The sequence below is a fragment of the Lampris incognitus genome, chromosome 13 (genome assembly GCF_029633865.1).
Source record: "Lampris incognitus isolate fLamInc1 chromosome 13, fLamInc1.hap2, whole genome shotgun sequence".
NCBI lineage: Eukaryota > Metazoa > Chordata > Actinopteri > Lampriformes > Lampridae > Lampris > Lampris incognitus.
In genome coordinates, this window is record NC_079223.1 from 7,029,961 (window position 1) to 7,045,326 (window position 15,366).

The 15,366-nt window shown below is 46.4% G+C and overlaps 1 protein-coding gene across 5 annotated transcripts in view; it reads left to right on the forward strand.

Annotated features, from left to right (window-relative positions):
• The window catches only part of LOC130123237 (neurexin-1a-like), a 456,613-nt gene that overhangs the window by 214,536 nt on the left and 226,711 nt on the right, over window positions 1-15,366 (forward strand). For all 5 annotated transcript variants that reach the window (XM_056292379.1, XM_056292376.1, XM_056292378.1 and 2 more), the window contains 2 exons: window positions 12,840-12,962; window positions 14,080-14,461. In XM_056292379.1, coding sequence (XP_056148354.1) covers window positions 12,840-12,962; window positions 14,080-14,461 — 505 coding nt within the window. The remainder of the gene's footprint in view (window positions 1-12,839; window positions 12,963-14,079; window positions 14,462-15,366) is intronic.

Genomic DNA, 15,366 nt, shown 5'->3' on the forward strand with positions numbered 1-15,366 from the left:
TTTTTGTTGTTGTTTTGTTTGTTTTTTTTTTTCCTCTTTAAACTCTTCTTAATACCTTCTCTAAATGCTAAATAGAATCGCTCATGCATCTGTGAGCGTGCCTCTTGTTTGTGTATGCAAATCAAACACGGTAAGCTCTAATTCCCTCCTACAAAGCTTTAAAAGGTCATTCTTTGTTTAAAATGACGATGTGGAGGCATAATCTGTGCACATACTGAACACATATAGTTCCTCCTCCAGCCGTCTGCCTCAAATATTGCAGAGTGGTTTATTCCTGTTGCTTCTTATTATTTCCCTCACTAAAAATGTCCCAATTCCTTCTACCTCCACTCGCTTCCCTAGTACTGCATGTACTGTAGTGGCGAGTGAAGGTAGGTCAGTATTGTTCAGAGTATTTACCACCTCGGGAATGCATGGTTGTGTGAGGAAAGAAAGTAAATGTCACAAAGAAAATAACTTTTAAGCTCCATGTATTGCATGGCCCAAAACCTGCTGTTGACTTGAGGGGAGTATGGTGGTGGATCAGCATCAAGTGCAGATGATTGTCTGTCTCTGGATGGGCTTTCATTGGCTTTTTGATGAATAGTCAAGCTACACAGATAAAGAAAAACTATCCTGCATTCCTCGTCAAAGGTCATCAAAGTAACAGGGAGTGCATAAGAGAGGTGAAGAAGAGAGTGCAGGCAGGGTGGGGTGAGTGGAGAAGAGTGTCAGGAGTGATTTGCGACAGAAGGGTACCAGCAAGAGTTAAAGGGAAGGTTTACAAGATGGTTGCGAGACCAGCTATGTTTTACGGTTTGGAGACAGTGGCACTGGTGAAAAGACAGGAGGTGGAGCTGGAGGCGGCAGAGTTGAAGATGCTAAGATTTTCATTGGGATTGACGAAGAAGGACAGGATTAGGAATGAGTATATTAGAGGGACAGCTCAGGTTGGACGGTTTGGAGACAAAGCAAGAGAGGCACGGGTCTGTGGTGGTGTAGCGGTCTAAGCATCGGCTTTGTGTTGATGCAGTTACCCACTGGGGACTGGGATTCGCGCCCTGGTCTCGTCAGATTCGTCTATGGCTGGACTTCATGAAGCAGCAATAATTGGCAACGCTGTCTTCGGGAGGGGGGCGGAGTCACCTTGTGTTCGTCACATGAATGCGTCTCTGTGTGTGGGGGGAAAAGCAGTGGTTCGGCCTGGAGTCGCCTTGTCACAAAAGTGGCGAGGCGTCTCCTTCGAGACTGCCGGCCGGAGAGATGCAGTTGGCGAACGCATGCAGTACGAGGGTGGGTGTTTGAAATAAAATAGGGATCAGTTGGCCACTAAATTGGGAGAACAAAGGGAAAAATCAGAAATAAATTTTTAAAAAAAAGATTGAGACGGTTTGGACATATATGGAGGAGAGATGCTGGGTATATTGGGAGAAGGATGCTGAATATGGAGCTGTCAGGGAAGAGGAGAAGAGGAAGGCCAAAGAGGAGGTTTATGGATGTGGTGAAGGAGGACATGGAGGTGGCTGGTGTGACAGAGGAAGATGCAGAGGACAGAAAGAGATGGAAACGGATGATCCGCTGTAGCGCCCCCTAACGGGAGCAGCCGAAAGTAGTAGTAGTAGTAGTGAAGCTACAAGGATAGTGATATAAGGATAGTAACATAGGGTTAGTGGTTGTGTCAGGAAGGACATCCGATGTAAAATTTTGCCAAATCATTATGCGGATTGACAAGACCGCCATCGATGCTGTGCTCTCACAGGGTACCGATGGAAACCATCAGATCCACTGTGGTGACCCCTCGGAAACGGAACAAGCCAGAAAAAGAAGAAGAAGAGTCACGCTAAAAGGATAAAGAAAATTATCCTGCATTGCTCGTCAAAGGTCCATAGCTATGTGGGTAGTCAGGAACATCCAGGTTGGATGTGTACGTGGGTGTACAGGCTTTCCGATCAGAAACAGATCAGTATTGTCTCTGAAACAGCTAAAATTTGTGAAATCTTTACATCACAAATGTTGACAAATACTTTTTTGATTTATCTTGCTTTGTCCCATCTGTCATAGTTCTGCCCAGTTTGCATACTTCCATGTTCTCTTGATCTCCACCAATCTCTGGTTTGCTAGTAGCCAGTTGTCTTCACGAGCTCGTTCTCTAGGAGTGGTGTGATAAAAGTGATGGAAAAAAACACTGGACTAATATGTTTAAACCACAGTCTCCAGAGCGATAAGCAGTTTGGATAATGGATGGATGGATGGATGGATGGATGGATTGCTTTCTGAAATTGTCTTTGTGCTATCTGGGCATTGCTCAGCATGGTGAATTTCATAGGCAGTAGCACATCTCTAATCAACTTTGATGATAATGGGTAGCAATTGGTTAGTTTTAGCTAACATGAGTTAGCTTTGAAACTTGCACAGCTGAGCCTATATTGCATTTATTTACAGAAAGAGTGTTAACGCTGCCACATGCCACTGCCAGACAATATATAAGATCATCCACGGTATTTTCACTTTGCTGCCATTGTAGAAAGCTAGCAGAAGTGCAAGTTGATATTTGACCCCCATAATGTGTCTGTGCATCATATGCCAGTGCTGTTTAGTGGATGTAAGATCGCAGAGTTTTGCAAGTGTTTGCCTCCAGTGTTTGACTCGCCTTTGATCCACTGCAAAACAAGCAGACATGCTGACACCTCTAAAATCATCGGGGCTCAGACTCCGTTTATTCAGTGGAAACAAAGGTTGTGTTGCTGATTTATTGCACAGTCAAGGTGTTTTCACAACAACCTGTGAATGAATTTACGTTGCCGAATGGGTATTTAAAACTACGATCCTGAAGATTTACATGCAAAAAAAGGTGATACTCTTTTTAAAACTATGCTTAATTCCCCGAGTATGCAAATCACAATCATTTAACGGCTAGTGTTGGGTAGGACTTTTCTGCAAAAGTATACTACGTTTTACCTAAAAATACAATAATATAAAAATAATAACCTAAAAACAATAATCTATAATAAATATAATAATATAATTTAATAAAAAATATTATTTTATAATACAGTATAAAATGATAATAAAAATATGATGAAACTATAATACGCTTTATCATCATGTCGGTTGCATGCGGAAGAAGAGGGAAGGTAGAAGTGATTTTAAACAGGAAGCAAAGTTGTCGGTGCTTAGAAGCGGACATGGCAGAACGGGCTTGTAAAAGTCTTTACCTACAGTACTTGTTCAGTAGATAAAGCCCGGGTTCAACCATTGTTTTGTTCATTTATTTATCTATTCTTTCACTCACTCATTCATTCGTTCATGGAGTCACACAGACAAAATGTTTGTATTTTTGTGCACTTGCCAAGCTACGTTGATTGTTGGTGCTCTGTCACACAAACACGATGCATTTCCACGTGTCTTGCGGGGCAAGACATCATGACGCCATGTTGTGAACACAATACACATGTTTAGTTACATGTGTCTGGCCTCGCAAGACTACATGTCTCAAATCATGTTCTGTCTCGTACATATAATGAGGACAGTGTTGAGAACATCTGCTGTGATCATCTGCTGCAGTGCCATTAGACTTGAGATGGTTAGACATAAGCGTAGAGATGGTTATGTTTCTAACCATACACCAGAACTTAACCATCTGTTTTTACTACGTGTTCTACTTACATAAAGGCACCTGTTCGGGGGGGGGGGGGGGGGATAGAGTGATCCTCCCACGCGCTACGTCCCCCTGGTGAAACTCCTCACTGTCAGGTGAAAAGAAGCGGTTGGCGACTCCACATGTATGGGAGGAGGCATGTGGTAGTCTGCAGCCCTCCCTGGATTGGCAGAGGGGGTGGAGCAGTGACCGGAACGGCTCGGAAGAGTGGGGTAATTTGCCGGATAAATTAGGGGAAAAAAAGGGGGGGGGCGGGGGGGGCGTCAACAATTACATAAAAAAAAAAGTCAGACAGCTTGTGGATATCTTTTTTATGTCGGTGTGTGCAGTTTGAAGGTGGGTTGAACAGTGAGATTAGCCTAGCTTAGCTCACCTGCTGGATGTCTACTAGGATCATAGCAGCTCCTCTGCAAAGAGAGGAAATACACCTTTTCCAGAGCCCTTTGTCAATACTTTTTATTCATTAGCCTCACTTTTAAAATTGGTTTAAACCAGCATTTTCACAACTACATGCACAATCCTAAAACTATTTTATTACTACGAATATCTGTCCTCTTCTACGGCAGAAAATGTGAAGTACCTACGAGTTTGTCTGACTCCATGTAAGTTAGACACAGTAAAAACCCTGGAGACTGTTCTACCCCCTTTAACGTGTGGACATTGACTTCAGTGACTTGATTTTGGAAATATAAGATACTAACTATACCTATAGTATAACTTTAGTCCTGATGGAAACTGTAAAATCTGCTGTGGCGACCCCTGAAAAACAGAAAAGGCTGAAAGAAGAAGAAAAAGATACTAACTATACCAATGATAATGGAAGAATTTACGTATAAATGAATAATTCTGTATGGATTTCTTTTGGGCAGCATGGTGGCACAGTGCCTCACAGCAAGAAGGTCCTGGGTTCGCACCCTGGGGTGGTCCTCTGTGTGGAGTTTGCATGTTCTCCCCGTGTCTGCGTGGGTTTCCTCTGGGGGCTCCGGTTTCCTCCCACAGTCCAAAGACATGTAGGTCAGGTGAATCGCCCGTACTAAATCGTCCCTAGGTGTGAATGTGTGTGTGTGTGTGTGTGTTGGCCCTGTGATGGCCTGGTGGCCTGTCCAGGGTGTCGCCCTGCCTGCCGCCCAATGACCGCTGAGATAGGCTCCAGCATCCCCGCGGCCCCGAGAGCAGGGTAAGCGGTTTGGATAATGGATGGATGGATTTATTTCGTTGGTAATGTAACAGAATGAATAATTGATTATCTTGTAGCCCACACAGACAAAAATCCCATGATGAAGTGTCTGAGCCAAAATAAATAAGACTGAGGGGGGTCTGACCCAGACCCCCAGTCACATAGCTGCACTGCAACTGCCAAAACCATCAAGAAGTACCTTCTTATTTTGTCATTAAATTTCAACAGAATATTACATCCACATGCTCCGAAGCAGCAGGGGTGGCTAACCTTGTGCCATGGAGAGCCATGTGTCTAAAGGTTTTCATTCCAGCCGAACGCCACACCAGGCGATTTCACTGATTAGCAACCCTTCAACCAAAGAGGAGAATGTATCAGTGAAATCACCTTTTGTGGAGTCTGGTTGGAAGGAAAAGATGCATACACATGGCTCTCCATGGCACATGGTTAGCCACCGCTGCTCCAAAGGCACAAACTAGTCAACACATGTCTTTCTATCTACTTGTCCATCAGCCAGTAATCCGTCTATAAACATTGTTTTTTCATCAGCTGTTATGTACATGTCCCCTGTCATCTTTCAGAGATGCTTCACCTTCCTCTTAACCAGCTGTAAGTTCCTTTATCCCTTTGTAACATTGCTGTTTGTTGTTTTGTGCATTTTTATGTTGCCATATCGTACAGTTTACTGATGTGTTCCGCCATTTTAAGTTTTTCAGGTTTTTGTTGTAGGAAGAAAAAAAAAAGTGCCACTGCAGCTCCCAGGCAGGCTGCACCATGCTGCAGGCTGCTGTTGCATGTGTAGAAATGATGTTTTCATAGTTCACCTAATGATAACACAGAGTGTCTGTGGGTATTTTAGTGGGGCTGATTGGTGTAGCTGCACTTAACCGTAAAACAAACGATGAATTGTCTTGGCACCGTCAGTATTTGGGAATGCATCAGTGGAAAATGCCCATCCATCTTCATTAAAATGAAGAAGGGGAAAAAAAGCAGCGGTTCTCTCCTCCATAGAGCCAGGGCTAATAGGGTCGAGAGGCAAACATTTGATTGAAGTTCTTGGAAAAACCTGTGTTCGTGCAATGCATTGTTCTTTTAAAAAAAAAAGTTGTATTTAGAAGGAGGCAGAATATATTTTTTTTTTTGCCCAGGTTGTTTTTTTATCCTCTGTTATTTTGTCTGTCCCCCCCCCCCCCCCCCCCCCCGTGTTAATTAATGTGTCTTGTCAGGCGCTGCAGCTCCAGTCAGCTCGGTGGATGAGGAATTTCAGCACCGACTCAAAGAACACATCACTGTCAATTAGGGACCCGGGCTCCCTGGGGCTGTCCAGAGCTGTCTGAAGAAAACACCGCCACTTCAGCTCAAACACTGTTAACAGGCACTGAGTGACAACAAACTAAAAATATCCGCTTAAAGTATCTGGAGACAGAATGGGCTGTTGGTCTGCCCATGTCGGTGTTAAAGCAGTCTCTTACCTAAGCAGCAGCAGAGGCCCAGTATGTGGTAATAATGTGTCGGCAGCTGCAGGGGGCTTAGAGGGCATCTTGATGTGATTAATCTTTCTGTTACTTTCTTTTGGCAACCCCTGAAGGCAATATTTTATTCCATAATTGGTGATCATATTTAGGCTGTGCTCCAGCGGTCCAACCTCTTCAGCGTACGAGGATTGCAATGGCCTTGTCTTCAGCGATATACATATATCGCTTTAGTAGTCCGGTGTGGGAAGGTATTTCCGCTTCCGGTGTGGGAAGATGGCAGCACAAATTCACGTTTGCGGCGGCCTCACCCAGTGCGGGTGTGGGAAGATGGCGGCGCGAATTCCCGTTTGCAGTTGCCTCACCCAGTACCAGTGTGGGAAGATGGCGGTGCGAATTCATGTTTACGGCGGCCTTATCCAGTACTGGTGTGGGAAGATGGCAGTGCGAATTCACGTTTGCGGCGGCCTCACCCAGTACCGTCCATGCAGTGTCTTTGTCCACGTCTGTGTTTAAGTTTTGTCTTCGTTTGATGGCTGCGAGAGCTGGCGCTGGATCAGCTGGGAGAGCTTGATCCGCTGCGTCCTGTGGGCCCAGGGACCACGGCCCTGCCCGGAGCTGTGACCTAGGAGGTAACGCCGAGGGCGGTCTGACAGGATGCGGAAGCGGGGCAGGCTAAGCTAATAGTTAGCCCATGCAGACCAGCAGCTCCGATAACACTGAGGATGGTCTGGCAGCAGCCTCACCTAGCGTTAACTGCAGTGTTTTTGGTGTCGATGGTGTCTGGCTGGGAGGGCTGGCATTTGATTGGCTGGGGGAGCCTGGTCTGCTGCGTTGGGCCCTGCCTGGAGCTGCGCCCGAGGAGGAAGCACTGAGGGCGGTCTGACAGGATGCAGAAGTGGGGCAGGCTGAGCTAACTGCTAGCCCATGAGCAGTTCTGACAGTCATCCTGGCTGGCATTCGTTCCCTTGGATGGTGAATTTTTTAGTTTTTTAGTTTGGATATGAGTTAGTTTAGATATGTGTCAGTTAGTATGTGTGTTCTTGAAGTTCTTGTAGTTTTTGGATATGTGTTTTTGTCTGTTTTGCACTGCTGTGGGCTGGGTGAAATGATGTTTCTGAAATGAAATGACAAAGAAAGTGTTCCTGATTCCTGATATATCTATTTAAATAATGTACCTGTTGTCACACCCCACCCCACCAGATGTACTGTGGGAAATAATAGACTTATAACTGATTTTAATGGGTAGTGCAGATGCCAAGATTGACCAGACACACTCCACAGATGGGAAACAGAATGCTTGTAAACAAGAGTATTACAGAGACTGTGTTATTGCCCACTTCAGTGGGAAAGGGCCTTGCAACTTGCAATTGCTGCCCTCTCTCGAGTAATACTTCAGCATCTGAACTTGCCAGATCCGCTTGCTAACAGTATTAGTACATGCCCGGTATTGACATTGAATACTAAAAGGTCAAAGCTAAAAATACAAGTGTTTCTTGCCTTAGAGCCGGCTAACGACTGCACGTTAAACTGGCTGTGTTAAAGATGTCCCTTTCAGAAAGGCGAATGTGAGCAGTAATACCGACTCAATAGGGATATTTTTTTGACTAAATTATAATACCTAGACAGTAAAGTAGAATTTTCTTTTTTTGCGATCTTATTTCATTATTAAGAACCCAGTTATTCAACCCATTGTTCACGTGCCTGTCTGCAGCTCAAATGGAATACATACTGTTTCTTAGTTACTTGATAAAGTCCATCCATCCATCCATTATCTGAACTGCTTATCCTTCTCTCAGGGTCGCGGGGATGCTGGAGCCTATTCCAGCAGTCAATGGGTGGCAGGCGGGGAGACACCCTGGACCAGCCGCCAGGCCATTACAGGGCTGACACATATACACACACCCATTCATACCTAGGGACACTTTCAGTACGGCCAATTCACCTGACCTACATGTCTTTGGACTGTGGGAGGAAACCCACGCAGACACGGGGAGAACTTGCAAACTCCACACAGAGGACGACCCAGGATGACCCCCAAGGTTGGACTACCCCGGGGCTCGAACACAGTACCTTCTTACTGTGAGGCGACCGCGCTAAGCACTGTACCACCGTGCCGCCACTTGATAAAGTAAAGGGATGAAACATGTCCATCCATCCATCCATTATCCAAACCGCTTATCCTGCTCTCAGGGATGCTGGAGCCTATCCCAGCAGTCATTGGGCGCCAGGCAGGGAGACACCCTAGACAGGCCGCCAAGCCATCACAGGGCCGACACACGTGCACGCACACACACACATTCACACCTAGGGACAATTTAGTGTGGCCGATTCACCTAACCTACATGTCTTTGGACTGTGGGGGAAACTGGAACACCCGGAGGAAACCCACACGGACACGGGGAGAATATGCAAACTCCACACTGAGGACGACCCGGGGTGACCCCCAAGGTTGACTACCCCGGGACTTGAACCCAGGACCTTCTTGTTGTGAGGCGGCCGCGCTAACCACTGCGCCGCCAAGAAACATGTTAGATGAGTCCATTTGAGATGAATGGGAACCCTCTCTAACTAATAAAAACCAGGCACTCGTCCAGGCTATGGGGATGAAAACCCTCGAGCAAGTCAGAAGAAGCTTCAGACTGTGTGTACAGACTGTCATGTAGTGTAGAGTGTCGTGGTGGCCATGCAAGATGCTGGAATTGCCAAATGAGGCTTTCTCAGTGTTTGGCATCGTATGATGGGAGTGTGTCCCCCAGACTACTTGATCCTGTCAGATACTATCTGTTGTTTGTGGACTGTTTGGTATAAAAGGGGCAGTGAACTTGATCATGTTTCACTGCTGACACGGTAGCTTTGCTTTGGGCTGTGGCTGTTTAGGGGACTGCATATTACTACTGCATGACAGCACCAATTCTTTAGCCAGTTTGCCAAGATACATAATGCTAATGGGAGGAACACAAATTAGTGAACTGAGACAGAAGCTAAGCTTCTGTTTTTGGTCTAAGCTAGGCCCAATCAGGTGGAACGGAAAAAAGAATCATGTATTTGTCAGAAGACCCACAAATACATGATTCTTTTTTTGGGACACCCACCCGGGACAGCCACCCCCCCTTTTTTTTTCTCTCTCTTCCAATTGTACTTGACCAATTATCCCACTCTTCTGAGCCGTCCCGGTCGCTGCTCCACCCCCTCTGCCAATTCAAGGGGGGCTGCAGACTACCACATGCCTCCTCCGATACATGTGGAGTCACCAGCCGCTTCTTTTCCCCTGACAGTGAGGAGTTTCACCAGGAGGACGTAGTGCGTGGGAGGATCACGCTAGTCCCCCCGAACAGGCACCTGGACTGACCAGAGGAGGCGCTAGTACAGCGACCAGGACGCATACCCATATCCGGCTTCCCACCTGCACACACACCACACAGCCAATTGTGTCTGTAAGGACACCCGACCAAGCCGGAGGTAACATAGGGATTCGAACCGAAGATCCCCGTGTTGGTACAAATAGACATTCTGAATGATTGCTACGTCTTAGTTTATCATAAGTACAGGCTACCCAAAACTCTCTGGAGAAGTTTGTAAAGTAATGGAAAGCGCTTTGAGTGCAGCTAGAACAGCGCTATAAAAGATGCAGCTTGATTGACTGATTGATAAAGACTAGCAAGGCCTATAGTAGTGAATGCCATGTAACCTGAGTGGAAAGCAGACACGTGGGAAACGTTGGGTTGGTATGATGGAACCACATTGATTGTCATCTTTACTCACTTTAACATCATTTAACCTCTTCCTGTCTACATTTTCACAATTGGTTTTCAGTTAGCAAGGTATTGATTGAACAAGCAGGTCTGGCACGACCTGCTTAGTCGTCCCAGCCATGCTGACAGGATTTTGATGTCGGGTGTTGCAGTATTCCAGCAGTAGTGGCCTGCTGTGTGTTCAGATACCTCCTTTCCTCCACCTGGGTGAGTCACAGTTTGAGGGCAAGCAGCCCTGGTATCTGGCCTGTCATCCAAATAGCCGGAGCTGATTGACTGGATAATCACATCTTCTCCTCCTGCCTTGCACCATGCTTCTCCACTGCTCCCTTGGGCTTGAAGTCAATGAGGCAAGAGCAGATCACTGGAGATCCATCACTGCAGATAGATCAGGGAGGACACGGGAGAGGGCAGGTTGAAGCAAACAGCTGACTGTAGCCCATAACTGTCTGGACTGTGGCCCGAACCTTGGACCACAGACCGTGCTGCAGACCTGAGCCTTATCCCTTCATTAATGTGCGTCACAAATTAATGTGCTGTCTAATAGGTTTGACCCATTCCCCCCGCCTCCTTTTTCTCTCTTCCATAGAGAGCAACAAGGACAGGGTGATGGAAGGCCAAGTTTGAGCATCCTTTTAAGTCCAACTCCATCCTATTATTTCATATCTCTCCCTCCTTAATCCCTTGCCAGTCGTCTGGTTTCATTCCTGCCCTGGTGTTTAGTGCTTACAAAGCAGAACTGTGTCGCCGGGATTGAGTGTGTTCCAGTGCTTTGGCATCCTTAGATTTGCATACACATTGCATTGGGGCTTTGAAGATTGCAGAAAAGGGGGAAATAAATGGCCATAAATAGGTTCAATGGAATGAACCTGGCCCCCGTGTGAAATGCTGCCCACAGTGGCAAAGGCACGTGGAACCAGGGGACTTCTAATGCCATCAGAGTGGCACATCCCCATTGGCCTGTTGTGTGTGCTGGGTGTCTGGCAGGGGGACATCAGGGCAAGATAGTGGGAATTTCAAAAATCCTGTAACAGAGGGTGCCCGGGTAGCGTGGCGGTCTGTTCTGTTGCCTACCAACACGGGGATCGCCAGTTCAAATCCACGTGTTACCTCTGGCTTGGTTGGGCGTCCCTACAGCCACAGTTGGCCGTGTCTGCGGGTGGGAAGCCGGATGTGGGTGTGTGTTCTGGTCGCTGCACTAGCGCCTCCTCTGGTTGGTCGGGGTGCCTGTTCGGAGGGGAGGGGGAACTGGGGGGGGTAGCGTGATCCTCCCATGTGCCAGTGACCAGACCGAAAGAGTGGGGTAATTTGGCCAGGTCGTTGTTACAACTTGGGAATTTATGGAAATGTATCTTTCAAAAGGATCCCCCCTCCCCCCGGCAAAGGAGGTCACAGCTCTGATGCGGTTTGCTCTGAGTCATCTTTGGTTCTGAACTCGATGATCTCTCCCAGACCTCTTCAGGCACCTTGATGGGCCGTGACATCTCCATCCATGCCTGCTGGATGTGACGCAGTCTGAGTAATGCTAAAGCAGTCGTTTAAGCAATGAATGAAGCAATTATCGTCCCATTAGGCAAATATTAGTTATAGTAATGGTAACTGGGGAATATATTGTTACGATGTCAAATTATTGTGTGTGCTGAATCATTTTGGATCCATCTTATTCAATTTAATAATTACAACGCAGCTTGGTAGGCCGTTAAATTATTTCATAATCGTGAAGAAATTGCTAAGAAATTATGTAGCAATGTGAAGAAATTGCTACAATAATTTCCGGTAATTGTACTACTGCAACTTGTCATTATATTGATTTTACTGATTTTACTTTGCTGTCATTTCTTTGCAATTTATGCACAACTGCAGTGCAATTAATGGCCTGTAAATTATAGGATTACCGCCAGTTTCTGTCTTCTCTCCCTGATGCTGGAAAAAAAAACACAAATCAAAACCATGCCATCACCTTGTGAAAATCTCAGAAACCAATCTAACAAGGACCATCCTCAAAGCATATACACACTTCCTTGAACACCAGTTTATTCTTGGAGATGAGAATAAAAATCACATTCTGTATTTCCACAAGTTGTCATATCACTTGTTAATTTCATGTGCTGAGGTGAGGGAAAGCCAGTTTTGGGTGGCACTGCAATAGGGAACCAAGATGGAGAGCGATGCCAAGTTGCCTGGTGTGTTTCACGTCTTCATGACAGTAATTTGCTGCCACCAAGTGGTATTTTAAATAGAAATCACAGGAATCCAGAGAAGAGCCACATAGAAAATTGTTAGAAATGCCCCCCCCCCCCCCCGCTAAGTCATCAGCAAACCGCATGTCATCTGTCCCCTCAGATGTACAGTCATGTCATGCTTATGGGTTATCATCTGTTCACTGATGTGTGCACCACCTCACTACGGTAGAGCAGGCTCCTCACCCACCCACCATTATCACATTAACCTACTATAATAATGACTTCCTTATGAAAATCCTGGTAGTTGCCTCCCTCCTCGCTCGTTGTTTGAAGAAAATGGTGAGAGCCCCGATGCCCTATATACATTTTTATGTTTGTTTATTTATTTATTTTTAAAATACATTTATTTTTTTAGATATTTTAATGTAATTTTTTAATATATTTTTTATTTATTTTTTATATATGTTTATATATATTTTATATATGTATTTTTTTATTTGTCCTCTGTATCTCAGCCTGTATGTTGATGCTTGCTTGTGTGTGTTTTGTGTGAGTGTGTGTGTGTGCGTGTGAGTGTGAGTGTGTGTGTTAACTATTGTTTGGACTGTTCTGCAGGCAAAGGTCCAGAGACTATCTTTGCGGGTCAGAATCTGAACGATAATGAGTGGCACACGGTGCGTGTGTTCAGGAGGGGAAAGAGTTTGAAACTGACCGTAGATGATCTGCCGCCAGTGGAAGGTACTCCTCATCCGCCGTCTGTATTGTGGAATAGTGTTTTCTCTTCGTTACACCTAGACCTTACATGGCATTAATTGGGCTCTCGGTACTCGGTAAGGCACGAGCTCCACTACTGCAGGTGTACTCCTCTGGACTGCACTATGCAGTACAGAGATGATGTGTTTTGCTAATGTGGAAAAAATTAATGCTTCTTTATTCTTAAGAAGACCAATACATCCTGCTGTATTCTGGCCTCAGTCCGCTCTGTCCTCTTGCAAATAGGTACATCTGCAGGTTTTGTGCCAGAACCTCTGAATGTGCATCTCCAGAATGGATCAGATTGAATTCAAATAGACTTTAAAAGCCACTTAATTAATTATGCTCAGAGACTTGCCTTGTCTCTTGGTGGTCCGTGTGGTACATATACTGTGACACCATGTGAAGTCAGGCACAGTCTCAACTTCAGCAAGATGAGCGTCCGGGTGGCGTGGCGGTCTATTCCGTTGCCTACCAAAACAGGGATCGCTGGTTCAAATCCCCATGTTACCTCCAGCTTGGTCGGGCGTCCCTGCAGACACAATTGGCTGTATCTGCGGGTGGGAAGCCGGATGTGGGTATGTGTCCTGGTTGCTGCACTAGCGCCTGTTCGGGGAGGGGGGGACTGATCCTCCCACGTACTACGTCCCCCTGGTGAAACTCCTCACTGTCAGAGGAAAAGAAGCAGCTGGCGACTCCACATGTATCGGAGGAGGCATGTGGTAGTCTGCAGCCCTCCCCAGATCGGCAGAGGGGGTGGCGCAGCGACCAGGAGGGCTCGGGAAGAATGGGTTGGGTAATTGGCTAAGTACAATTGGGGAGAAAATGGGGGGGGGGGGCCCAAAAAAACCCCAAAACTTATCAGCAAGACATTAGTGGCTGTTTATTTTCAGTTGTATGACCAGTTCATTTGCATGACCTGCATCCTGCCTTTCAGACTTTACGTTCAAGAATTATGTCAGACTGTTGACTGCTTTTTCAGTAATAGCAGTAGTAGTATTCGTATTTGTTGATTCATAATTTAGTACCCTTGCCCACACACATGCACAAACACACAACTCCAGTAACATCGTCTCTCCCTTCCCCCGTCTGCCAATTAAAGGCCAAATGGCAGGTGACCACACCCAGCTGGAGTTCCATAACATTGAGACGGGCATTGTGACTGAGAAGCGCTACATGTCCATGGTGCCGTCCAACTTCATTGGCCATCTCCAGAGCCTCTCCTTCAACGGCATGGCCTACATAGACCTCTGTAAAAATGGTGACATTGACTACTGTGAGCTCAACGCCATGATTGGCTTCAAGAACATCATCGCGGACCCCGTCACCTTCAAGTCCCGCTCCAGCTACGTGACCTTGACCACCCTGCAGGCCTATTACTCCATGCACCTTTTCTTCCAGTTCAAAACCACCTCCCCCGATGGACTCATCTTGTACAACAGTGGAGATGGAAATGACTTCATTGTAGTCGAGCTTGTCAAGGGGTAAGCTGAGACTGCCTTGAATGAGTCCGGGTGTAAATGTTCAAACCTCTGCTTGTGTTCTCTCTAATGCACAGGTCTAGTTGTATGAGACTTACCAAATGTAAAAAAAAAGAAAAAACTGTTCAAGTTCTTTAATTAGGCTATTTGGACATAACATGTTACATGATCGCAGGGAGCCTATGCCAGCAGTCATTGGGCGGCAGGTGGGGGGGACACCCTGGACGGGCCGCCAGTCCATCACAGGGCCGACACACACACACACACAGAGCAGGATAAGCGGTTTGGATAATGGATGGATGGATGGATGTTACATGATACATAATAATACACATGCAGGGGCGTCCGCGTAGCGTGGCGGTCTATTCTGTTGCCTGTCAACACGGGGATCACCCGTTCAAATCACCCGTGTTGCCTGCGGCTTGGTCAGGCGTCCCCACAGACACAATAGGCCGTGTCTGTGGGTGGGAAGCCGGATGTGGGTATGTGTCCTGATCGCTGCACTAGCGCCTCCTCTGGTCAGTTGGGGTGCCTGTTCGGGGGGGGGGATGGGGGGAATAGCGTGATTCTCCCATGCGCTACGTCCCCCTGGTGAAACTCCTCACTGTCAGGTGAAAAGAAGCGGCTGCTGACTGTACGTGTATCAGAGGAGGCACGTGGTAGTCTGCAGCCCTCCCCAGATCAGCAGAGGGGGTGGAGCAGCGACCGGGACAGCTCAGAAGAGTGGGGTAATTGGCCAAGTACAGTTGGGGAAAAAAAGAAATAATGATATTAAAATGCATAATACATACATACATACATATGCATATACTGTACATACATACAAACACACACACACATAGCGTATAGCATTTCTTTCCAAAACCGTCAATGGTGTTGTGAGTGCTCAACTAATGAGGAGCCAAATA